Below are 26,724 nucleotides of genomic sequence, written 5' to 3' on the forward strand. Positions count from 1 at the left end.
GTTCAGCTTGGGAGTCCAGACTCCCAACAACATAGTGGTGAAGTACTCTATATGCAGTTGGAACAGCAGTGCTCTCGCTGACATTTCTGGCTCAGATGGGAGGCACTAGACTGCACTGCACAATTTGTTCCCAAGCTTTCATCCTTTTATTTCCTTAATATTATTTACATCTGGGTTTTTATTTCAGTAAAAATTCTATTCTTCATGGCCACGGATCAACCTTGCATAAATCTGTAGATTTGTTTCCGCACATAATATTTTTCAGCTCTTATAATACATTAAAATCAGGAGACATACTTGGCCAGCTCACAGTTTTTTCATGTGTGGTACAGTGTTTGAAATCATTGTAATGTTGGAAAATGTTTTCTTATTTCAGGATTTGTAGTTCATCTTCATTCATTCAGTATTCAGGTATACAAACTTGCAAACCACAGTGCCATTTATAAATGTAATTGCACATATAGCCTTTGTATTCATGCATCCCTTAGCAGCATGCCCGAACTTCCCTGTTTCACCATCAGCATTATGCAGTCACTGTGGTAGTCCTGGCCAGACCCATGCCAGAAATCCTGCACAATTCATTTTGGTTTCATATTGCCAAAAGTGTGTTGCCAATATTCATCAGGCTTCCTTTTATGTGCCCTTTGTGCCATTTTGTAAACAATGGCTTTCTTCTTGGGCACTGAGTATAGAGGTTGACTTCACACAGTGTCGACAAAATACCAATTCCCACAGTCCGAAGCACCTGCCCATGAATTTTTTGGATTCAGGGTTGTGTAAGCAGCAAATTGTGTGTGACAGCATTTTTAGTGAACAGCCTCGGCACCTTCTGGTAGCATGGCTGTTCTGGCTTCTGGTATCTGGCTCCCTGATAAGTCACCTTAGGTGACTGTGGATCTCAGGAGCTGTCCAACCATTGGCAGAGGCAACCATGATGTGATGTTGGAAAATCTCTAATTTTTTCACGACTGATATTCCATCTTAATTTTATTCAGTATTCAGGTATACAAACCCGTATACCACAGTGCCACTGAAAAATGGAATTGCATGCATGTCACACATGGACAAAACATCCTCACACTTTGCTGATGCATTTATTATTTTTAAAGCCATTATCATATGAGCTACTAATTCAGTGATACAGTAAATATGTGGAATCAAATTGCAACATTTATAAGCTGTACTTACAGAATAGCAGGCTCCATATTAGTTCATTCTTTCATATGTAACACATGTTAATGTATGAGTTATGAGTATGCTGTGACCATAGCAGACAACTTTCCTTTTCAGCATCTGATTTACTGTTTATAATTCTGCTTTTTCAAAAAGCATCTAGACTGCTGTCATGCTGTCTGTACTCTTACTTGACTGCTGTGCAAAGGTAAATAAAACTCATAAAGGTAACCTGCCTGTGTTCACCTACATTCATTTCAGATTTCCACAGCAGCCATTAGTTTATAGTGGGATACCTGTCTACTCTGGGTACGGAGGTTTTAATCTAACCTGGATACAGCTGCAAAATAAGAGCACCTCATTCATACATTGATTTGGACTGTACTTACATGTGCACACTTTTAAATGGACACTGAAAAAAGTTCACAGGAGCACAATTTCAGACAAAAACACAGATTTAGACAGAATACAACTGGTTTTCACAGTTCGCTTCGATGTTTAGAGGTAGACTGAAAGCAAATTGTGTAAAACTTCACTGGGTAAAGGGTGTTTTCTTCCCCCAAGTATTAACTAAGGAATACTTAAGCATTATATTTGTGCAAGCAGTGAGTTTTAGAACGTAGCAAGAGAGGGAATGAGAGAAGCAGGAGGAGATATGATGTAAATAAAGTCTCTTTGAAGAGAGTCTCTGTAATGTGTGATCCTGTCTAACACTCTTTGAAGGCTTGCAACACCTAAGTGCCTTCAAAGACAAATCTCAGGCGACAAAAGCCTCTGCCCCACACAAGTACAGCAGGCGCTTTTCCGTGCAAACACACACATTCCTACAAAACTGCACAATATTACAGTTGCATTTCTAGTTAACTGTATTTTCCTGAACAAGTGATTTCATATGAATAAAAACTTTTGTTTTACTGGCTTGTGATTGTGTGCCTGTGGCACCTGCTTGTCCATACACAATAGCCAATGATGAGAGGGAGAAACTTTAACATGGAGGTGCCTGAACAGACAAGACACAGAGATAATTGACAGGAAAGAAGTTAATGCGCAATCACTTCGCATTCCACACACGGACTGGTTGCATGAACAATGTGCTTCCAAGTTCTGATTTGTATGAATAGCCGATATCTTGATGCCTTTTCAGCCAAAGAATAATGAGTCTCTACTATTCAATTTTCTATGGGGATGCATACATCATATACGTGGGTTGGTGAGAGCTAGTCGTCAATCATCAACCAAGCATCTTATGAAAAATTACTCTCAGCTGTCAGTATACTTTGTTCACTGCCACAGGGGAGACTTATGCAAAGCCATGACAACAATGGTGAGCAATCGTGCGCTACCCTCCTGCTCCTGCTGTGGCTGTGAATATACCACTGTTAGGTCAGGTGTTTTCCCATCTAAACTGTCGAGTGGGTTATTTCAATCTACAGGAGCCATCCTTCGAGTTCACCATCGTGGGTTCAGTGTGGTTTTTGAACTGCTGAGTGGGCTGTCTCAGTTGAGAGAGATCAGCTTTAAGGCAGAAATATGCACATGCGAGTGGCCAAAAAGAAGAAGAAAACAAAAATATATGGGAAGACTAACCCCTACCATCCAAGTACATCTTGAATAGAAATTAGAGATGGCACGATACCACTTTTTTATGTCCGATACCGATACCGATACCATAAATTTGGATATCTGCTGATACCGATATGAATCCGATATAGTGTATTTTTTAATCAATAAAACAGTTTTTTTAATATCTTGCTGCTTTTTGTATAAGTTCATACTCAAGTTAAAAAACAAACAAACACTAAAGCTATTCTGTTATACCCAGTGTTGGTCAAGTTACTTGAAAAAAGTAATCAGTAACTAATTACTGATTACTTCCCCCAAAGAGTAATCCCATTACTTTACTGATTACTTATTTTCAAAAGTAATTAATTACTTAGTTACTTAGTTACTTTTTAAAAACACGATTTACAACCTGAAGAGGTGATAAAGTGATAGATCTTTCAGCCCAATTCTACTTTTTCTGCATAATCCATCATACAAAATGTAATCAAATGGAAAAGTGTATTTTTTTAACTTGTTTTATTAGTTTTAATCTTAACTTTATGCATCAAGCAAAAATTTAATTGTATGCAACATTCTCTGACTTGAATAAATTAGTTTAACATTTAAACCTATTTTCTACACATTCCAGCACATAAAATAAAATATTTTGTGTGTTTACACTCACTCTTTCAAATAGATGCAAGTAAAACACAGCAGAAAATAAATAAAGTCAAAGACTCAGCGGTCCTGTTGCTCTATTTTCACCTGTAAAGCAGGACTTCGGTAGGCGGAGGTTTACCCTGGTGCAGGTGTGCCGCGGTCAGTTGAAGAATCCGCGAGTTTCTCTGTGAGTTTCCCATTACGTCGTTGCGCACTCGGTGCTTGCTTGGAAGTTTAGGGGGTTTTTTCGCTGTAAAAAGAAGTTTTCTTCCCACGCATGATGGACACTAATGTTTTTGTCACTTTTTATGGAATCAAACTCAAAGTAAGGTCAGTACTTCCACGCTTTAAATGCTGCACGCTCATACTCTCTCCCACAATCGATATGTGATCCACTGTTGATCTGCACACAGCTGTTGTCACTAACGGCGCACTCGCTTACGTCACTGTCATGAGACATTCTCGCACAGCGGGAGGTGAAACGCTGCCTGAGGGAAGCAAAGGACACCTACAGGAGGAAGGTGGAGCAGAAGTTGGAGAGGAACAACATGAGGGAGGTCTGGAATGGTGTGAAAACCATCACAGGCCACAACACCAAGAAAAGCACAGTGGGGGGGGACTGTGGAGAAGGCAAACGAACTTAACAACTTCTTCAACAGGTTTGACCAGCCCACAACCCCCCCACCCTCACCTTCACTACAGAGTCCAATCCCCACTCTCCTACCTCCCTCGCTTCCCCCCCTTCCTGACACCATGACACCCCCCTCCTCCAATCCCTCTCTCAGCAGCAAGACATCTCCCCCCCTCCCCTCCTCCCAAACATCTCCCAGTGTCACAGTGGATCAGGTCAGGAGACAACTGAGGAAGCTTCGCCCCAGAAAGGCAGCAGGCCCAGACAAGGTGTGTCCTAGGATGCTAAAGGCGTGTGCTGCTGAACTTGGGGAGCCGCTACAACGAGTCTTCAACCTCAGTCTGCGACTGGGGAGAGTGCCCGCCCTATGGAAGACATCCTGCATCGTCCCAGTCCCCAAAAAGAACCGGCCCAATGAGCTGAATGACTTCCGACCGGTGGCACTGACGTCACATCTTATGAAGACTCTAGAGCGGCTCTTCCTCAACCTCCTCCGACCACAGGTACAACATGCCCAGGACCCACTACAGTTTGCATACAAGGCGGGTGTCGGAGTGGAGGATGCCATCCTGTACCTCCTACACAGAGCCCACTCACACCTGGATGGGGGAAAAGGCACGGTCAGGATCCTGTTTCTTGACTTTTCCAGTGCCTTTAATACCATCCGGCCCTGTATGCTTCAAGAAAAACTGAACAGGATGGAGGTGGACCCCTGCCTGGTGGCTTGGATCTCCGACTACCTCACCGACAGACCACAATACGTCAGGCTGAAGGACATCACGTCTGACACAGTGGTCAGCAGCACAGGAGCACCACAGGGAACTGTGCTGTCCCCTCTTCTCTTCACCCTGTACACCTCTGACTTCTGCTACAACTCTGAATTATGCCACATTCAGAAGTTTGCAGACGACACAGCCATCATGGGGTGTATCTGGGATGATCAGGAAGAGGAGTACAGAAGTCTGGTGAGGAACTTTGTCGCATGGAGTCACACAAACCACCTGCAACTCAACACCTCAAAGACTAAGGAACTGGTTGTGGACTTCGGGAGGTCTAGAGCAGGTCCACTGCCGGTTCAGATAGAGGGGGAGGAGGTGGAGGTGGTCAACAAGTACAAGTACCTTGGGCTGTGGGTGGACAATAAACTGGACTGGTCATGCAACACAGAGCACCTGTATAAAAAAGCCCAAAGCCGACTGTACTTCCTCAGGAGGCTGAGGTCTTTTAACATCTGCAGGAAGCTCCTGAGGATGTTTTACCAGTCGGTGGTTGCTGGAGTACTTTTCTATGCTGTGGTGTGCTGGGGGAGCAGCACAGCAAAGAGGGACTCATCCAGGCTGGAGAAACTGATCAGGAGGGCTAGCTCTGTGGTCGGCATGAAGCTGGACACTCTGGTGACAGTGGCAGAGAAAAGGACATTAAAGAAACTGATGGACATTATGGACAATGCCAGGCATCCTCTGCACACGGCCATTAACAACCAGAAGAGTCTGTTCAGTGACAGGTTGCTTCTCCCAAAGACAAGAACTAACAGACTTAAAAACTCCTTTGTCCCACACGCCATCAGACTGTTTAACTCCTCCCTGGAGGGGAGAGGGAGGGGAAACAGGAGGACAAAGGAGGGGGGAACAACTAAGCTGTAGTGCCTCTTCACCTCACTGTGCAATACCTTTTGTGCAATACTTTTGTAAATAGTCAACGGTGCAATAGACTCAATACTTGAAATGTGCAATTCACTTGTATTTTTATTTTTATTCCTATTTATTCTATTTATCCCCTTCATATATTTTATTTATATTGTCTCTGTATTTATATATATATATATATGTGTGTGTGTGTGTGTGTGTGTGTGTGTATTATATATATATATATATATATATATATATATATATATATATATATATAATATTCTGTAACTCTGTAACTTCTGTCGGTGCTGTGCTTTTTTGGAAATCGAATTTCCCAGAGGAACCCACCCGAGGGATTAATAAAGTTCTATCTAATCTAATCTAATCTAATCTAAAAAATCACGGTTTTAGTAACGCAGTAACGCAGCGTTACTACGGGAAAGTAACGGTAATCTAATTACCGTTTTTGCAATAGTAATCCCTTACTTTACTCGTTACTTGAAAAAAGTAATCAGATTACAGTAACGCGTTACTGCCCATCTCTGGTTATACCTGTATGCAAAAAATACACTGCACCCAAAATATTTCATAGTTCAGCAATACTGATCAATCTAATAAACTTAAACCTACACCATCCTCCCTATTCTGGTATTTTAAAGAGTACTTAGCAGAAATATTAAGCAACCTAACTAATAGGGTTCTAAAACTCCCAGCAAAAAAAATAAAAAATAGGGAACCACCCACCCTCCACCTCATGATGCTTAATTGACGTAATCAACTATAATTTGATGCAGTGTGGAAAAAAAATACACAGAAATCAGTTATTTTTCAAGAATAATTAAATAGATTCAACATCTTTCTTCAACAGAATTGTAGATTGAACAAATGGTATCTTCCCAAAGGAAATAGTACTATAGCTTACTAGGGTATATTGGACTTAATAGTTACTATATACAGTAATAGACTTCTATACATTTTACATCAGATTAAAACTTTGGGTGTAAGATTCGGATAATTATTTATTAAAAGCTAGACATTTTAAATGAGAATAAGAAAGAAAAGTATGTCTTTGTGCCCCCCTTTTCCCTGTTAATGCCCTATCGGCCCCCCTGGCTAAACTTTGCTAGATCCGCCCCTGCACAGTTACCAGCCGTCAGCTACATAGAAAAGGATCCTGGTCTAGAAAGTAATAATAAATAGATTCTAACAACAGCTTATCAAGCTTAAACGTGCTGCTGTTGTTCAGCCGCTGGTTTCCTCTTTCTGGCGCGAAGTGAGCAATAAACAAACAAGAGAGACGGACTCGTGACAGAAAAGCCGATCAGCTGATCATTGATCAGTTTCGATTGAAGTAGCAGCAGGAGAGGGAGGGAGGGAGAGAAGAGGCAGTCGCTCCATATATGGACTGGTGTCAAGCCAGCCTCCAATTCGAGACTTGCAGTCAAGCCAGCCTCCAGTTTGTTTTACGTTCCCTGTGTATTCAAAGTATTACGGGAATGGATGTGGAAACCGGATTTCAAAATAAAAGCCAACTTCGAGTGAATTAACAGATATGTTAAGAACATAATAACATATAATTTAGGCTTTTTTTTTTTTTTACAAACTCTAATGTTAGATCTATATGACACAGCCTTGTACCCTAATTGTGCCCTGTCACTATCAAGGCCATCTTATTTTGGATTTCAAAGTAAAAGCCCTGTGAATCTTCATTTTTGAACTACTCTTTCAATGACTTAATAATGCTCTTAAAAGCAAAAGTCGTATTTCCAAATACTATTTGAACTTTATATCAACACTTTCCAACCACAGTCTTTTTACAGTGATACCATATCAATATCAAGTCAGTCTGATTTTGCCTTTCATAGTAATGGCCCTTTGAAATTGTCCATAATTGACTTAATCTTCTAACGATTCAAAATGCTCTAAAATGAAAAATTCTTGTTTCCACAGGGTAATTCCACCTTAGATCAACAGTATACAGCCCCACAGTGATACCATATCAATATCAAGTCATTCTGATTATGCCTTCCAAAATAAATGCCCTTTCAAATCGAACATATATACGACCTACTTTTTTAACGATTTCAAAATGTTCTTAAAAAGAATTTTGCTGTTTCCACAGGATAATTCCACTTTAGGTCAACAGTATACAACCTCACGATGTTACCATATCAATATCAAGTCATTCTGATTATGCCTTCCAAAATAAAAGACTTTTCAAATTGCCAAGATACGACCTACTCTTTTAAAGATTTCAAAATGCTCTAAAAGTGAAAATTGCTGTTTCCACAGGATAATTTCACTTTAGGTCAACAGTATACAACCTCACGATGTTACCACATCAATATCAAGTCATTCTGATTATGCCTTCCAAAATAAATGCCCTTTCAAATCGAGCATATATACGACCTACTTTTTTAACGATTTCAAAATGTTCTTAAAAAGAATTTTGCTGTTTCCACAGGATAATTCCACTTTAGGTCAACAGTATACAACCTCACGATGTTACCATATCAATATCAAGTCATTCTGATTTTGCTTTCAAAAATAAAAGCATTTTCAAACTGCCCATATCTGAGTTGCTCCTGGAACAATTTCAAAATGCTCTAAAATGGCACATTCCTGTTTCCACAGGGTAATTCCACTTTAGATCAACAGTATACAGCCCCACAGTGATACCATATCAATATCAAGTCATTCTGATTTTGCTCTCAAAAATAAAAGCCTTTTCAAATTGTCCATAATTGACCTAACTTTCAGTGATTTCAAAATGCTCTAAAAAGGAAAATTCCTGTTTCCACAGGATAATTCCACCTTAGATCAACAGTATACAGCCCCACAGTGATACCATATCAATATCAAGTCATTCTGATTATGCCTTCCAAAATAAAAGCCTTTTTAAATTGTCCATAATTGACCTAACTTTCAGTGATTTCAAAATGCTCTAAAATGGAAATTTCCTGTTTCCACAGGGTAATTCCACTTTAGATCAACAGTATACAGCCCCACAGTGATACCATATCAATGTCAAGTCATTCTGATTTTGCCTTCCAAAGTAAAAGCCTTTTCAAATTGTCCACAATTGACCTAACTTTCAGTGATTTCAAAATGCTCTAAAATGGAAATTTCCTGTTTCCACAGGGTAATTCCACCTTAGATCAACAGTATACAGCCCCACAGTGATACCATATCAATATCAAGTCATTCTGATTATGCCTTCCAAAATAAATGCCCTTTCAAATTGAGCATATACGGCCTACTTTTTTGACGATTTCAAAATGTTCTTAAACAGAATTTTGCTGTTTCCACAGGATAATTTCACTTTAGTTCAACAGTATACAACCTCACGATGTTACCATATCAATATCAAGTCATTCTGATTTTGCTTTCAAAAATAAAAGCATTTTCAAACTGCCCATATCTGACTTGATCCTGGAACAATTTCAAAATGCTCTAAAATGGAAAATTCCTGTTTCCACAGGGTAATTCCACCTTAGATCAACAGTATACAGCCCCACAGTGATACCATATCAATATCAAGTCATTCTGATTATGCCTTCCAAAATAAATGCCCTTTCAAATTGAGCATATATACGACCTACTTTTTTAACGATTTCAAAATGTTCTTAAAAAGAATTTTGCTGTTTCCACAGGATAATTTCACTTTAGGTCAACAGTATACAACCTCACGATGTTACCATATCAATATCAAGTCATTCTGATTATGCCTTCCAAAATAAAAGACTTTTCAAATTGCCAAGATACGACCTACTCTTTTAAAGATTTCAAAATGCTCTAAAAGTGAAAATTGCTGTTTCCACAGGATAATTTCACTTTAGGTCAACAGTATACAACCTCACGATGTTACCACATCAATATCAAGTCATTCTGATTTTGCTTTCAAAAATAAAAGCATTTTCAAAATGCCCATATCTGAGTTGCTCCTGGAACAATTTCAAAATGCTCTAAAATGGAAAATTCCTGTTTCCACAGGGTAATTCCACCTTAGATCAACAGTATACAGCCCCACAGTGATACCATATCAATATCAAGTCATTCTGATTATGCCTTCCAAAATAAAATACTTTTTAAATTGTCCATAATTGACCTAACTTTCAGTGATTTCAAAATGCTCTAAAATGGAAATTTCCTGTTTCCACAGGGTAATTCCACTTTAGATCAACAGTATACAGCCCCACAGTGATACCATATTAATATCAAGTCATTCTGATTTTGCCTTCCGAAGTAAAAGCCTTTTCAAATTGTCCACAATTGACCTAACTTTCAGTGATTTCAAAATGCTCTAAAATGGAAATTTCGTGTTTCCACAGGATAATTCCACTCCAGATCAACAGTATACAGCCCCACAGTGATACCATATTAATATCAAGTCATTCTGATTATGCCTTCCAAAATAAAAGACTTTTCAAATTGCCAAGATACGACCTACTCTTTTAAAGATTTCAAAATGCTCTAAAAGTGAAAATTGCTGTTTCCACAGGATAATTTCACTTTAGGTCAACAATATACAACCTCACGATGTTACCATATCAATTTCAAGTAATTCTGATTATGCCTTCCAAAATAATGGCCTGTTGAAAATGCCCATAATTTACCTAACTTTCAGTGATTTCAGAATGCTCTAAAAAGGAAGATTTCAGTTTCCACAGGGTAATTCCACTTTAGATCAACAGTATACAACCTCACGATGTTACCATGTCAATTTCAAGTCAGTCTGATTTTGCTTTTCAAAATAAAAGCTTTTTCAATTTGCCCATATATGACTTACTCTTGGAGCGAATTCAAAATGCTCTAAGATGGAAAATTGCTGTTTCCACAGCATAATTCCACTTTAGATCAATAGTATCCAACCCCACAGTGATACCATATCAATATCAAATCAGTCTGATGTTGCCTTCCAAAACAAAAGACTTTTCAAATTGCCGATATACGACTACTTTAAATTCTTGGGGGTAACTGTGACCGAGGACCTGTCCTGGGGCAACCATATCACCTCAGTTGTACGGAAGGCCCAACAGCGCCTCTACTACCTGAGGAGACTGCGGAGCGCACACATTCCCAGATCTCTGATGTTGAACTTCTACAACTGTGCCATCAGCAGCGTTCTGACGTATGGATTTCTAGTGTGGTTCCCCAGCTGCACCAAGGCCGATCAGCAAGCACTCCAGCGGGTGGTGAAAGAAGCTGGCAGAATTATTGGAACAAGTCTGCCAGAGATCAGTAATATCTTCCCCACTCGCTGTCTGAGGAGGGTGCACAGTATCCTGCGGGACCAACATCACCCTGCGCGCCACCTTTTCCATCTGCTGCCCTCAGGGAGAAGGTACAGGTCTATACAGGCCAGAACATCCAGACTGGCCAACAGCCTGTATCCACAGGCTGTGAGGCTCCTGAACTCTCTGCTCCCCTCTCACGGACAATAACCATATCCAACTTCTTAATAGCAATGAACTGGTCTGCATTGGTGCATCATATCTTTATTCTCTTCCCCCTCCTGCCCCCCCCCCCCCCCCCCCTCTTTCTTAAATAGATAACTATCATATCTGATATCATATCTCACAGTACAATAATATTGAATGGGTTGCATTGTTGTATTTTGTCATGTTTCTCAGGTCTTTGTCTGAATTTCTACGAACATTATTGCTAAGGATTGTCTTATTGCATTGGAGTCACACTGGGTTAAATATGTACACTTGGGTTTTAAGGGGTATTTATTATTTTCTTCTTTTTTTTGGGTTGTATGGAAGCCCCAAACGCAATTTCATTGTTCTTGACAATGACAATAAATAAATAAATACTAAATACTAAATACTACTCTTTTAAAGAATTCAGAACGCTCTAAAAATGAAACTTGCTCTTTCCACAGGATGAATCCATGTTAGATCAAAAGTGTACATCCACACCATGGTACTACTTCAATTTCAAGTCATTCTGATTTTGCCTTCCAAAATAATGGCCTGTTGAAAATGCCAATAACTTACCTAACTTTCAGTGATTTCGGAATGCTCTAAAAAGGAAATTTTCTGTTTCCACAGAATAATTTCACTTTAAATCAACAGTATACAACCCCACAGAGATACGATGTTAAGATCAAGTCACTCTGATTTTGCCTTCCAAAATAAAAGTATTTTCAAATTGCCCGTAGACGACCTACTCGTTTAACGATTTCAAAATGCTCTTAAATTGAAAGATGCTGTTTCCACAGGATAATTCCACTTTAGATCAACAGTATCCAACCCGACAGTAAAACCATGTAAATTTAATGTTGGTCTGATTTCGCCTTTCAAATTAATGGCCCGTCGAATTTGTCCATATGTGATATACTCTTTCAATTATTTCAGAATGTTTTAAAAATGAAAATTGCTGTTTCAACACATATTGGGTTTTCATTTTGAAAAGCAAAATCAGACTCAATTGATTATGACAGAATTGAATCATAAAGATGATGTAAAAGGAAGCTGAAATTGCCACTAGGTTGTAATTGATAGTACGTTTATATTTTAAGTCTGTGGAAAGATGTCATGGTTGGTTTGCAAGCTGTTTTGTAATTTCTTTATTTAGAATGACATCTTTCCACAGACTTAATCAGAATGACTTGAAATTGACATGGTAACATCGTGAGGTTGTATACTGTTGATCTAAAGTGGAATTACCCTGTGGAAACTGAAATCTTCCTTTTTAGAGCATTCTGAAATCACTGAAAGTTAGGTAAATTATGGGCATTTTCAACAGGCCATTATTTTGGAAGGCATAATCAGAATTACTTGAAATTGATATGGTAACATCGTGAGGTTGTATACTGTTGACCTAAAGTGAAATTATCCTGTGGAAACAGCAATTTTCACTTTTAGAGCATTTTGAAATCTTTAAAAGAGTAGGTCGTATCTTGGCAATTTGACAAGTCTTTTATTTTGGAAGGCATAATCAGAATGACTTGATATTAATATGGTATCACTGTGGGGCTGTATACTGTTGATCTGGAGTGGAATTATCCTGTGGAAACACGAAATTTCCATTTTAGAGCATTTTGAAATCACTGAAAGTTAGGTCAATTGTGGACAATTTGAAAAGGCTTTTACTTCGGAAGGCAAAATCAGAATGACTTGATATTAATATGGTATCACTGTGGGGCTGTATACTGTTGATCTAAAGTGGAATTACCCTGTGGAAACAGGAAATTTCCATTTTAGAGCATTTTGAAATTGTTCCAGGATCAAGTCAGATATGGGCATTTTGAAAATGCTTTTATTTTTGAAAGCAAAATCAGAATGACTTGATATTGATGTGGTAACATCGTGAGGTTGTATACTGTTGACCTAAAGTGAAATTATCCTGTGGAAACAGCAATTTTCACTTTTAGAGCATTTTGAAATCTTTAAAAGAGTAGGTCGTATCTTGGCAATTTGAAAAGTCTTTTATTTTGGAAGGCATAATCAGAATGACTTGATATTGATATGGTAACATCGTGAGGTTGTATACTGTTGACCTAAAGTGGAATTATCCTGTGGAAACAGCAAAATTCTTTTTAAGAACATTTTGAAATCGTTAAAAAAGTAGGTCGTATATATGCTCGATTTGAAAGGGCATTTATTTTGGAAGGCATAATCAGAATGACTTGATATTGATATGGTATCACTGTGGGGCTGTATACTGTTGATCTAAGGTGGAATTACCCTGTGGAAACAGGAATTTTCCATTTTAGAGCATTTTGAAATTGTTCCAGGATCAAGTCAGATATGGGCAGTTTGAAAATGCTTTTATTTTTGAAAGCAAAATCAGAATGACTTGATATTGATATGGTAACATCGTGAGGTTGTATACTGTTGAACTAAAGTGAAATTATCCTGTGGAAACAGCAAAATTCTGTTTAAGAACATTTTGAAATCGTCAAAAAAGTAGGCCGTATATGCTCAATTTGAAAGGGCATTTATTTTGGAAGGCATAATCAGAATGACTTGATATTGATATGGTATCACTGTGGGGCTGTATACTGTTGATCTAAGGTGGAATTACCCTGTGGAAACAGGAAATTTCCATTTTAGAGCATTTTGAAATCACTGAAAGTTAGGTCAATTATGGACAATTTAAAAAGGCTTTTATTTTGGAAGGCATAATCAGAATGACTTGATATTGATATGGTATCACTGTGGGGCTGTATACTGTTGATCTAAAGTGGAATTACCCTGTGGAAACAGGAATGTGCCATTTTAGAGCATTTTGAAATTGTTCCAGGAGCAACTCAGATATGGGCATTTTGAAAATGCTTTTATTTTTTAAAGCAATATCAGAATGTCTTGATATTGATATGGTAACATCGTGAGGTTGTATACTGTTGATCTGGAGTGGAATTACCCTGTGGAAACAGGAAATTTCCATTTTAAAACATTTTGAAATCACTGAAAGTTAGGTCAATTATGGACAATTTAAAAAGGCTTTTATTTTGGAAGGCATAATCAGAATGACTTGATATTGATATGGTATCACTGTGGGGCTGTATACTGTTGATCTAAGGTGGAATTACCCTGTGGAAACAAGAATTTTTCATTTTAGAGCATTTTGAATCGTTAGAAGATTAAGTCAATTATGGACAATTTCAAAGGGCCATTACTATGAAAGGCAAAATCAGACTGACTTGATATTGATATGGTATCACTGTAAAAAGACTGTGGTTGGAAAGTGTTGATATAAAGTTCAAATAGTATTTGGAAATACGACTTTTGCTTTTAAGAGCATTATTAAGTCATTGAAAGAGTAGTTCAAAAATGAAGATTCACAGGGCTTTTACTTTGAAATCCAAAATAAGATGGCCTTGATAGTGACAGGGCACAATTAGGGTACAAGGCTGTGTCATATAGATCTAACATTAGAGTTTGTAAAAAAAAAAAAAAGCCTAAATTATATGTTATTATGTTCTTAACATATCTGTTAATTCACTCGAAGTTGGCTTTTATTTTGAAATCCGGTTTCCACATCCATTCCCGTAATACTTTGAATACACAGGGAACGTAAAACAAACTGGAGGCTGGCTTGACTGCAAGTCTCGAATTGGAGGCTGGCTTGACACTAGTATATATGGGTTGTTAAGCTTAACGCTGGAATGCTTTACAAACATTCAGAGATGAACTTACACACTTGCTTTACTTCTCTCTGGGATCACTTCCTTGGAGATGAAATGCCGGATTGCTAGCGAGGCTACAAATACACACAGCCGCTCTATCACGTGACCCGTACTGCTGCGATGTGCTACGGTTATGATCCGAGTTACGCCATGTCGCAAGTTTTGTGAGGTGCTTTTTTGATATTTAATGGATCGATTACATTTTTTTATTTTTCTCCGATATCCGATCCAGTAATTTACGTCAGTATCGGACCGATACCGATACGTAACATTGGATCGGTCCATCTCTAATAGAAATTAAGCAATTTTTAATCAAGCGTTTGATATATTGTCTTATGCTAATGGGTGTATATGGGGAAATTGCTGGCATGTGATTAATCACAAGATGTGCTGATTGTCCTTGTACAAGCAGTTGTTGTTGTTGGAATTGTAGATGCGCATTTTATACAATTAAAAATTGATCCATTTGGTGGGATCATGCCTCCTAATCCCCCTTTTCCAGAAGATCCAAGCCATTTGAAAGCCTATATGAGAGATTTCCACTGGACAAATGACAGTTAATGTTTTATTCTCACTGGGGGCACTTGACTGCGTGCACTCACTGCAGATTTTCTCCTAAGTGTACACCAAAGACTGATCATGCTTTATATTCAAAAGGGTTCCATCAAAGTAATGCCTGAGTCACTGTGGGAAAACAGCAGAGATGAAGATATCCAACGTTTTCTGTGGTTACAGCAGCAGCCAACCTTTTCTTTAATAGGCTATAATCTCTGTTTTATTCTCTCAACAAGTGGGAAGCCTTCTTTTTGATTATCTAAATCCTCTGAATGCTGCTGTCACTGTGTGTAAAGTTTAATAACATAATGATTATGAGGATATCTATAGGTCATGTCTTGCTAAAAGAAATGATTCATGCTGGCACCCGACTTGTTACTTCTTAATTTTCTGAATTCTGCTTCTTGATAGCTTCAATAAATAAATAACCTTGATTAGATTTAGCGCTATGAATCCAATGAACCTAACCTAAACCTCTATTTAAAAAAATTGAACCTGAAGACAGGGTTGCATTCAAATGCTCCAGTGATCACTGTGTATATCTGAGTGAAAGAGAATACACCCAAATGGAATAAAAAACGTCTTCATGAGAAGCCCTCATATCCACTCGTGGATGTGAGGGCAACTTCATTACGTGCTTCAATGAAAGTTTGTAGTTGCTTTGATAAATCCTAAGGGTTTTTTTCCTATTGACTAATAAGGGGGAAATGAGTCCTGGTTGCTTCCTACTGGCTGAAAAATAGTTGCTGATTTACAGATTATGCAAATAAATGCATACTTCCTGCCCTAATTGTTGCCTGATAAAGCACAAAATTGCCAGTCAGCACTGTGTGGCAGACTTCACTGCATAAAATATCCATCTTGGCAAGTTTTTAATCTCAGTCTCGTTCTTAAGCATTTTTTAAAATTTCCATTAGAATAAAATATTAGTTTTCAGTTCACAAAAGAAGCATCTCAAGCTTGTAATAAATATGGAGAATTAGGGAGAAACCCAGTCACATTAAAAGTTTGAATGAGTCACTAAAAATTTGTAGTTATTCATTTCATTTATAATTGGATGAATTAGAGGTCCAAGAGTACTTTTGTCCTGCATGCAGAGGCGCCTACATTCACAACAAAATAAGTTCATCAACACCATTATAGCAAGCTTTTCAGAGGGACTCCTCTGCTTATTAACCAGCCCTTTCATAGTAAGTGTGACTCAGAGTGCCGGTGAACTTTACTAGTAGAGCGTATAAGTGTGGGAAAAGTGGGATGCCAGACTGTCAGAGTAGCTTTAACAGTGCAAGCTATCAATAAGAGCTCCAGTGGCAGCTTAATTCATCTTACACGACATTTACTTGAACACACTATTCCCTAACTTGAAGCACAGGTGAAATCTGTGCCTGTATCATTTCTGTGCCCATCTGCACCTACTGTAAGCATCCTGTCCATGTGCCTGGCAGCTTTTAATCAGCATCAATGTATTAACTGAGCTTTACCAAGATGTTTAATTTGAAATCAAGTTAAAAATCCAAAAGAATCAGGTTAAATTGGACAGTACCTAATGTGAGTTCAGTTTAGTCACTGATTTTTTATATTTTTCCTCAAGGTAAGGCACATAAAATGCACAGTTTACTAGAGTAATTTCTTTTGTTGTTGCTCTGATGACAGTGGCACGGAAAGGCTAAGTGCGCTCTGAGGTCAATAGGTTAAAGAAATGCGCAGAAGCAGCCCGAGATTAAGAAACGTGCGGGATGAAACAAAAACAAGATTTTATATAACCAGTGTTCACCCCCGAGCAGATGTCACACTCAGCATTGCCTACGTAACCTACATCATTATGCAAACTCTCGCTAGACTCCAGTAAGTTGTATCTTTTCCATCTGGGTTAATGGCGAAGTATTGTTAGTTCTGTGATCACTGATCATGTGGTTTGACTTTGTCCGACCTTTGCGTCCTTTCAGACTATCGGAATTGGGGGAAAAACTCCTACCCGCGTTCCTCAGCTTGCGGTTCCTGAACACCGAGATGATCACCAGCAGGTTCCCCAGCACGTCAACCACCGTGGTGAAGATCAAAACACTGGCCAGGATTGCAATGACCCAGGCGGGGCGGGCGGTCCCCTCTGTGGCCAGGGTGCGATCTAGCTGCCCCAGCCGTGGCTCTGTCCGGTTCTTTACAAGTGTTAATGTGTCCGGCATCACTGGCCCACAGCCCGAGCTGCTTTTGAATCGCCGCTGTAAATTTATGTCCCGCAGGTACCGTCGGTACCGGCGTGTCCTAAACGAAACATTAAGCGCACCCTTTCGAGTTCCACAAGAGCCCAACGAGAGTCTGCCACTTAAAGGCGATGGGAATGAATTGCCGGGCTATTGTGCGGGAATCACGTGTGGCATATAAAGTTACACGTACTCTCGGCTCTTTCTTATGTTCGCACAAAAGTCATCCATCCACGTGCCACGGGCAGCTCGGACACGCGGCGGTTGCCACACCTTCTCTCTGGCAATGAATGCAAATTATTTGTCGTTCAGAAAATAGTCCTCCAGATAAGGTCCAGTCCATTCATATTTTAAATCTCCATCCTCGTCAAGTGTCCCCGGGTTGCTGGCTGGCATCTCCAAGTCTCCTCCTGCATGTGCCCACGCGGGAAAGAAGAAGGCTATTTCTTCAGATATATATATATATATATATTTAAAAAAAAAAATGCCAAATCATCGCACCGCCGGCGGAAACCTCATTTAATTTGCTGTTCTGGGAACACACGCGTGAACAAATTGCCTTCCCTGACCGTTTGTGTTGTCCTTGCCATAATCTGAACTACGACGCAAACGGCGCTGTCCGTGGCGAGGCGGCACTGTGGCAAAACATCAAATCCACAGACTGAGCACGAGGAAGACACGGCTTCACGGCTTCACAAACAACGTTTGTGCCTTCCACTGGGCTTTATGCGCATCTCCATTTCTCACACCTCTTGCCGTCTTTGACTTTCACTCTTCATCTCCTAACCTACTTTGCCGAGGCATGCGTGCAAACAAAGATTTTCCCTCATTTTCCCCTCTGCCTATCCCCAGCGTGACATCCCAGAATCTGTCTTTGATCTCAGCACAAAGCTTGGTTATGCTCTAAGTGTACACACAGCGGTGGGTCGGCATGGGAAGTCCAGTCAGCACACACAGACTTGTGTGAGGCATGCGTCGTAGGCAAACGACAAATTTGAAAATGTAATGATTGTTTTTTCTTTGTCCGAAGTTATTCGTGTGCAAGTACAAATATGCTGTTGGCTTTTGAGGTATTACAATTAGCATTTCCATGCAGCTGGAGCCAGGCTATATAATTGAAGCCTTTCATTTGCAAATACGGTGCACTATTGATTGAACCAATGTCCTTTAGTAGTGTCTCTACTGAGTGCCACTTATGGACTAAGCTATAATTCACTTTGTGCACAGTGCAGTAACAGTAAATGGAGGTTGCAGGCTAAACCCATTCATCCTTAATAACACGGGTAACAGTGCAGTCAGTCTCTCCATCAGATCTGGTGGATTCATATGTCATCAATACTTGTGGTGACACATTGAGGACAGTGCCATTCCACTTGTTTAACTCTTCACTGCTGGGCGAATGGATGACCCTGATGTCCTCAAGCACAGCAGCAGGAACAGATTAGAGCAGCCCAGTGTCATCCTCAAAGCAGTCTGATGAGTTCCACATGAGCCTGATGTGATGACCAGGAGACAGACAGCTCTGGCAAGTGAGGTCAGGGCACACAATCATACGCTTTGAGTATGTGAATAAACTCGATAGAAGGGACAGTGACTGAATGAATTTATAATATTACTCACACCAGGAAAAGAAAATCTATAGTCTTGATGGTACAGACCACAAAACATCTAAATCTGCTAATTGAAACTGCAAATCCCCGATAAGACTGCGCTGACTGTGCTTCACAGACTTCGGAATCTCAAGCTAATGTATTACAGTGCTCGTCTGCTTTGAAGGAACTTTTGATAATCTTAAGCACTTAAAAAATAATAATAAAAAAAAACTTCAAGGCATTCTTAATTACAAGGAAATCTCCTTTATCAGCACAGCACGGTGATGTGTAACCTTAAACCTCTGAGTTTTGTCATATAAGCCTTTGAGTAAAGAAAACACTAAGAAAGGCTTTTAAGGTAAAAATAAAAATAATAAATCCAGGATTATTAAAGAAGCAAGAAAGAAAGAAAAAAATGCAAGTACCCTACAATTTATAACCCTATCTGAATCCATAAATGGTCCTATTTTGATATATACTCTTTAGAAAAAAAAGATTTTTAGCACTTACTTATGGCAGTGTACCCTAATGTTATGGGAATAAGCGCAGAAATGAGGATGTAGATGAATAATGTACTGAGAATCTCATCAAAGAAAGTGGGTTTTAGCATAGCCCTCTAGAAGAGCCAGTAACATACAGTAGCGTCTCCATATGGCCGTGTTCTTTGTGCTGTACTCTACATGACAACATGGCTTATTAATATTGATAACGCAGTCTTTGCTAACACAAGCCACTGTTCCGCAGAGAGTTTTCTGGAAATTACCAGATGGTGCCATGAAAACAAGTGTCGGAGGTACCAGGTGTAAAGAAAAGAAAAGGCATAGAGTCTATACTTTATGTTGTTTTGAGAGTTATTTAAATAAATATAACAAGCGTAACCATAATTGGATTGTATTCATGAGTATAAACAATCTAATCTTTGAGTAACACAACTGACAACAGGTTTGCAGGAAGCGCTGCTACATTCATTTAACAACAGAAAACCAAAAATATATACACCAATATATATATATGGTTGTGTGTGAACGTGAACAAATGCAAAAGAAAAATGGAACATCACATTTTCATTTGCAGGGTTATGATGAAATGAACGTAATATACATGAAAATCAAGTGAAGAGAGATATATAATAAATCTCAATAATAAATCTTTAAAAAAAACGCAAACGCATAGTGAATTGCTGTATGTGTGACAAAGTTCTTGCAAAGTTTCATTGGCCCAAACAGTTCGGGTACATACAGATACTGAGCATACAAACATGTCATCATTATATTAGGATGGGACTGAAAGCTTTTTGTTGTTTCCAAAACATTTAAAGATGTGGGAACATAAAAATAGCCAAACTAGTCTTCAGTGTTTTTGAGAACAGATTTGGAGATCTAAAATTTTGGACTCACACCTGTGGTCCCAGAGGATGAATTTCATCGATTTTGCAAAAAAAATTCGATTGGAATTTTCACTAATTTTTGACAATTATTAAATGCATAAATTAAATTTTAAGTTTTCACCTATCACTGAATTTGGTACAGGCAGTAATGGTCATTAAAAAAGACAAATATTCACAGGTGTGGCTGGTTATTATTATTATTTGTATTTTTCAACTATAATTCATAGGAAAGATCCCTCCAAAGACCTTTTAAAAAAAGAGCTATGGGCTCATAAGCTTAAAAATCCTGTATGAAATTTAGTGGAAACGGCTCCTGAGCCAAATAACACGTAAAGAGATTTTGGTACAATCTGGATTTGGAATTTATGCTGTTAGATTATCATTTTAAACCACAGCTTGAAAACTGGAACTGAGGCAAAGGTTAAACTGGAAGAGGTTGACGTTTTTACTTCACCATTATTAATAAGGTGTTAGCTCGCCTTTTGTCTTCTACACATGTTTCTGTGTTTATCTTATTGTGTTTTTATTGTTCTTACATTTGAATTGTCAGATGGACTGTAAAGGTTCCTAGCAAAGGCATTTCACGCTTTCATCGTTTAACAAGGGCCTAATAAAAGTCTTAAAGTTGCAGCAAAATCAGCAAATCTTGATGCTTATTCTGCTGACATAAATAAAAACCCTGATGATCAAAGAACAACACAAGCCAGCCCTTTTTCTTAGCTAAATCAGATCTCAGCAATCTTAAAGGTGACAGCGTACCAATTCCTTAGAGCCAGAGAAGATAACAAGCTGAGCTCTGAAGCCCATGATGCAGCCATATTTCTCAGCAGCTGTTGATCCATCATTCTGTCTCACCTCTCTTTAAGGCAGCAGTTTTTTACAAGATCAGAACAAACTGAGAAGTGTTGTAATGCAGTCCAACAGCTTAACACTGAAGGCCCCTGCATATCAGCATATTAGGGCTCGAGCAAAGATGAATGAAGGGTAAAAAAAATATATCCCGGAAAATGGGATTCAGCTTTTTCTGTGGTCTTTGTGTAGTTTGCAGTAAGTGGCCAAGAGAGGGAAATCTTCCCCGCCAAAGAAATGTCCCAAAGTTTGAGGCAATTACTGTATTTTAATGTTGTGTAAATGTGACATAATCCGATGGTCTTTATACACTTTCATCACATAAGGAAATCCAATAAAGGACATGAAGCACATGGTTAACATCCCTGTCTCGCACATAGCAGTTTTGCAGGCATATGCCAGCGGATTGCCTTAGTAATAATCTCTTAAAACAGCAGGGGGAGGGCAGTGATGGGATAGAGCTGGTAAACAGCTTCCTACACGGCCGAGAGCGGCTTTCTGATGTGAATTCGTATCCCCGCACATGTGCATAGACGTCACCTAGTCCCACTCCATTTCCCCTCTTCCCCTTGTTGCCTTGTTTTAAGCATGCAGGCATGTTCTGTCAGATCATACTCATATTATTAAAGTATATAAAATACATGAGATGAAATTGCTCCAGACACTGACTGCGTTTGTAATCACTGTGGTCACGGGTGGGTTTGCGTGCAGGTATGTGTCTGCATGCTGGTGTGCACACGTGTGTGTGTGTTGGTGCATGCGCAAGTGTGTTTGTGTCTCATCAGAGGCAGATGTTAGGCACATAGATTAGGTCTGGCCGGGTATGTAATCCCGGTGTTACTGAGAAACAGCGTGGATTTATAATCACCCACACAGCTACCCCTCAATAAGCAAGAACTGGGGAATGGTAATCTCTCGTATTTTTCCCACTCCTCTACTCATCTCTTGCCTTTCTTACACGGTCTATCTTTCAATCCCTTTCTCCTTTATGTAACATCATTTAATCCTTCTGTCCATTTCTTCTCTTCCCTGCTGTGTCCAGAAAGATCATGAAGAAATTCATTGTTAAAAGAAAAGGAGCAGAAAGGAAAGGGAAGAAAAATAGGAAATGTTGGAGTAGAAAGCGGTTTTAAGTGGCTTAGCTGACTTTGTGGTATAAATGCCAGCTGGTCCAATGAAAAGCCAGCAGAGCTAAAGGGACTGGCAGGTCCTCATCAGTGTCCCCGGATGCACGATGAATAAACACAACAGTCACTTTTTGTTTATTTTTCTATGTCTTGTTTCCCTCACACCCCCTCATGTTTGCCTTTAGTTTGACCCCGTGCCTGTCACCAGCGTGCTTGGAATACGCTAAACAAGTGGGATGGTTATCAAACAAGTTTGTCAGAGAGACAGTGTAAGTTATTGGAACATGTTGCACAATCCTTTGTCACCATAATTTAATGAGCTCTAAATCTGGACGAATAAACTGCTTGCACTGTTTCGCCTCTCTTTTACCACAGCGCAGGGACATTTGTGGTGTGTGTTTATATTCCTGTTGTTTATTCTCAGTACCTCATACTGAGCGAGAGGCAGTAGTAATGTTGTGCAAGGTTATGCACATCAGGGTAATGTCCTGTGGGTAATCACCCCTAAATTTTTTCTTCTTCCAGTAAAGACCTAAATTGAAAACAGGAAATAATTCAGAAAAAGCTGACGTACCACTGCCCCTTTTTAGAGACACCTGGCTTTCTCACCTGAGAAATGTTTAGCATATTATGCTAATTGACAAAATCTTATTTTCTGTTTTGCCTTGTTACGACAGGCAGGGGTAATAGAGGAAACATAAATTCAGGTGTTGTGATCACATTAGGGAGCAAAACAGGCTGATTATTTTTAGGCTGTAAAGTTGGTAATAGAAGTTTTAGAATGTCTCCCACAGTGACAAGTTTCATCAAGTTTTATGAACACACTGTAGCGCATAAATTTTTCCTGGGCTGAGGAAAATAGAGATTTGTCTCCCTTGAGTTCTGCCTTGTACCTGTTTGAGTCTTTTGTGGTTCATGGTTCCTGCAGGGAGAGAAAACAGAGCTGGAACAAACCAGGCAGCATTTAACTATGAGCTATTTCCATCTATTGCACTGACACAAACTGGCATTCACTAAAAGATATATGAATCGTTTCACTCAAAAATGATATTCTCAGTAAAAAAAAAAAAAAAAACACTGGCAAAATGACTGCCTTCATGGAAACACTGCTATAGCTCTATATAGTAAAATGCACATGTTGCAAATACTCTTTCAAAGAAAACAATTTTAAGATACTCTTTCTTATTCTTCCAAACCTAAAGCACGCAGACATGCAGTCTTCCCAGATATTGTGCATAAAAGATGAATGTAGCTTTTGGGTCTGAAAAGTGAAGCCAGTGCGGAAGTGCCTTAAGCCTGCATTCTTTCTGTTAGCCAACACAGGGCTGGTTGTAAAAACTGAACGTCTTTTCCTAGCTCACAATGGGCCTTCGGTAGATGAGCATGCACAGCAATAAACATAACTGCATAAATTCTGCATGATAAAACACAGTGAGCAGTTGACCATCAGTGGAAATTGTATGTGATACATGGATTATAAGGTAAAACTTAAATTAACAATAAATAAAACAGCTGTACAATTTGATTAAATGTTAGAGTTATTTCACCAGGGACATCTGGCATCTGGTAAAACTGCCCTTAATGAGCTTATATTTATCTGGGGGGAAATATGTTTGCATTATTTAATGTACAAAACACACTGTTTTTCCCCCTCTGCATTGATGCAAGGATGTCCTTTCACCTTTATCCCTGAGTGGGCATTTAACATGTGAATCTTGCAAAATTCACACATCAGCCAAGACTTAAAGTGGTGTGAACGTTAATTTTGTCTGACAACTTAAATGTTGTAAAATCAGAACTTTAGCAGAAATGAGAAACTGACTGATATAAAAGTAAAGACATTTGTGGATCCCGTTTGTGTCACTCTTTCATGCCTGCACAGTCTAATGACAAGCAGAACAGGAAACTGTGTAATTGAGCACACAGTATAGGAGTTAAACAAACAGATGTTAACATTAGCTAGATTAGCTATGGTTGATACCTATGCTAAGCACATATTGGTGTCTTGGATGATGGGAGTGCTGAAATTGGACCTCTGCTGGTGCTGAGCTTAACATGATAAAATGCAGTGTATCACTTGGTTAAACAAATGAAATCCAGTCTAGGAGAGTCTACATGATAACTGAGAGTTTCCTTCAGAGCAATCAGACCATGCATTTGTGGTCAGAAGGTTAAATACACTGATGATGGACATGAATATTATGAAAAATGTTTAACTTTTAATGATTAATTTGAACTGTTCTTTTTCCAGGGTGGAATATGTCTACAGCATACATCTTTAGTGACTGTAAAAAGCATTTGCACTACTGATGTGCGGATCGATACTGAAATATCGATTCCTCCGATACCAGTCATTTATGTTCTAGAATTGATTCTCACATTAAAATATCGATATTTTAGTAATGTAGAGTAAATTTGTAGCTTATCATTAACAGGAACAGAGTGGAAAGAAACTATATCATTTGGATTGTCTACATTGGAAGGAACTACTTCATCTTCCGCCTTTAATAGTCATGTGCGAAATACGGCTGTATAAATGTGTCGCAGCCCCTTGGCGTGCGCACTCACAACAATGGCTGGGCGTAAATGGAGTCATGTGCGGATGTATTTTACCTCCACAAACAGCCAAGATGCGGTTTGTGATACATGTGGCAAGAAAGTGAGGTGTTGTGGCGACACCATTTACCTCGTCAAACACCTCAGAGTAAATCATATCACAGAATATGACAAGCGTATGTTGAGGCGAACTAAAGACGAGGAGGGGGACAGGTGCTGCTAGGGCGAGACAAACGACTCTCGAGGAGTCCTTTAGTGCTGCAGGCAGGCAACATGCTCAAATGGCGCACAACTTCAGTTTTCTGTATGATAATTCTGCATTATTAAGTGATAAGAACAAGTAATCTGACGTCCTGTAATCATTATGAAGCTATAATTTGAGGTACAATAAAAGATACAGTAAAAAAAAAAGGTTTTGTACAAAGTATCGGTATCAGATCAGTATCGCCGATGCCACCCTGAATTATACTTGGTATCGGACCGTAAAGCAAATCAGTGGTGTCGCACATCACTAATTTGCACTCATTTCATTGACCAATATTCAGAACAATTGGAAAATCAAAACTCACTGAAGTGAATCCAAGAAGAATAGCAGACTGAACCAGTGGTCAAATTCTCTGAATTCTTCAGCTTCACCTCAAACTTCATTCACCATGTCTTTATACAACAATTTGCATTCAAGCATGAGTTATTAATAATCTCCGGCCCTCTTCCACGGTGTGTCTTTTGTCCTCTCCTAATCTTGTATTTCTCTTCTCATCAGGGTGCCTGATGCCTCCTCAACACCTGACACGAACCTTGTTGATCACTTAGCATGGGTCTAGCCTACTCTAGCCCTACCCTAGCCTACCCTTAGGACCCTTACTGGACAGACACCGAACTTGCAATCCTCTGCTCCAAAGGCGTGTAGTCTAACCACTACTCTAGTCTCTACACTTCTCCTCTCCTTATCCCCAACCAGTCACGGCAAATGGCTGCCCCTCCTTGAGCCTGGTTCTGCTGAAGGTTTCTTCCTGTTAAAAGGAAGTTTTTCCTTCCTACTCAACACGTTCTCACTCCCTAAGTTCCTCGGGAACGCTGCTGGACGTGACAAAACGTCAGTATACTACGCCCCGGGAGTGAGAACGGGCTGTCCTACTGTTGTCAAGTGGTTGCTTATGGGGGTGTTGGGGGGTTGGGGTTTTCTATGTATTATTGTAAACCTTACAGTATAAAGCACTTTGATGCGACTGTTGTAATTAGGCACTATATAAATACAACTGAATTAAATTGAATCAACCACTGGACAGTTGAAACTTGGACACAACTGAGTGTCCCAACAAGACAATGATCTCAAACAAAATCTGCTCTAGGATTGGATAAAGTAGGTTAACATTAAGCTTCTGGAATGGCCTTCCTCAAGCTCCGACCTCAATCCTATTTCATTCCAGGGTTAAAAGCTGTGTAGGTGCCAGGAAACCGACTTATTTAAATATCCAGCCAGAATTATGCCAGAAGCCTATTGATGGTTGCCAAAAGCATCTGGTGGAGATATAACTTTCTAAGGGATATTTAAACAAGTTTTAGTTATCATGTATGCATACATCTGAGCCTGTATGAATAGTTTTGACCCTGTAAAGATTGGAGAAAATCCCAAATTATTCCAAAATTGACTGATTGGTAAACATCAAAGACACCAAATTTT

At 39.2% G+C, this 26,724-nt stretch overlaps 1 protein-coding gene across 1 annotated transcript in view; it reads right to left on the bottom strand.

The window, feature by feature from the left end:
* mtnr1bb (melatonin receptor 1Bb) overlaps positions 1-20,118 on the bottom strand; it is a 61,156-nt gene extending 41,038 nt beyond the window's left edge. The window contains exon 1 of the mRNA XM_085420677.1: positions 17,304-20,118. Within this exon, the coding sequence (XP_085276803.1) occupies positions 17,304-17,511 (208 nt within the window). The 5' untranslated portion in view covers positions 17,512-20,118. The remainder of the gene's footprint in view (positions 1-17,303) is intronic.
* Positions 20,119-26,724: the final 6,606 nt, after the last annotated feature.

This window comes from Rhamphochromis longiceps, linkage group LG10, assembly GCF_057381845.1.
Source record: "Rhamphochromis longiceps isolate RC_006_pf linkage group LG10, R_longiceps_female_GT1.1, whole genome shotgun sequence".
Lineage (NCBI taxonomy): Eukaryota > Metazoa > Chordata > Actinopteri > Cichliformes > Cichlidae > Rhamphochromis > Rhamphochromis longiceps.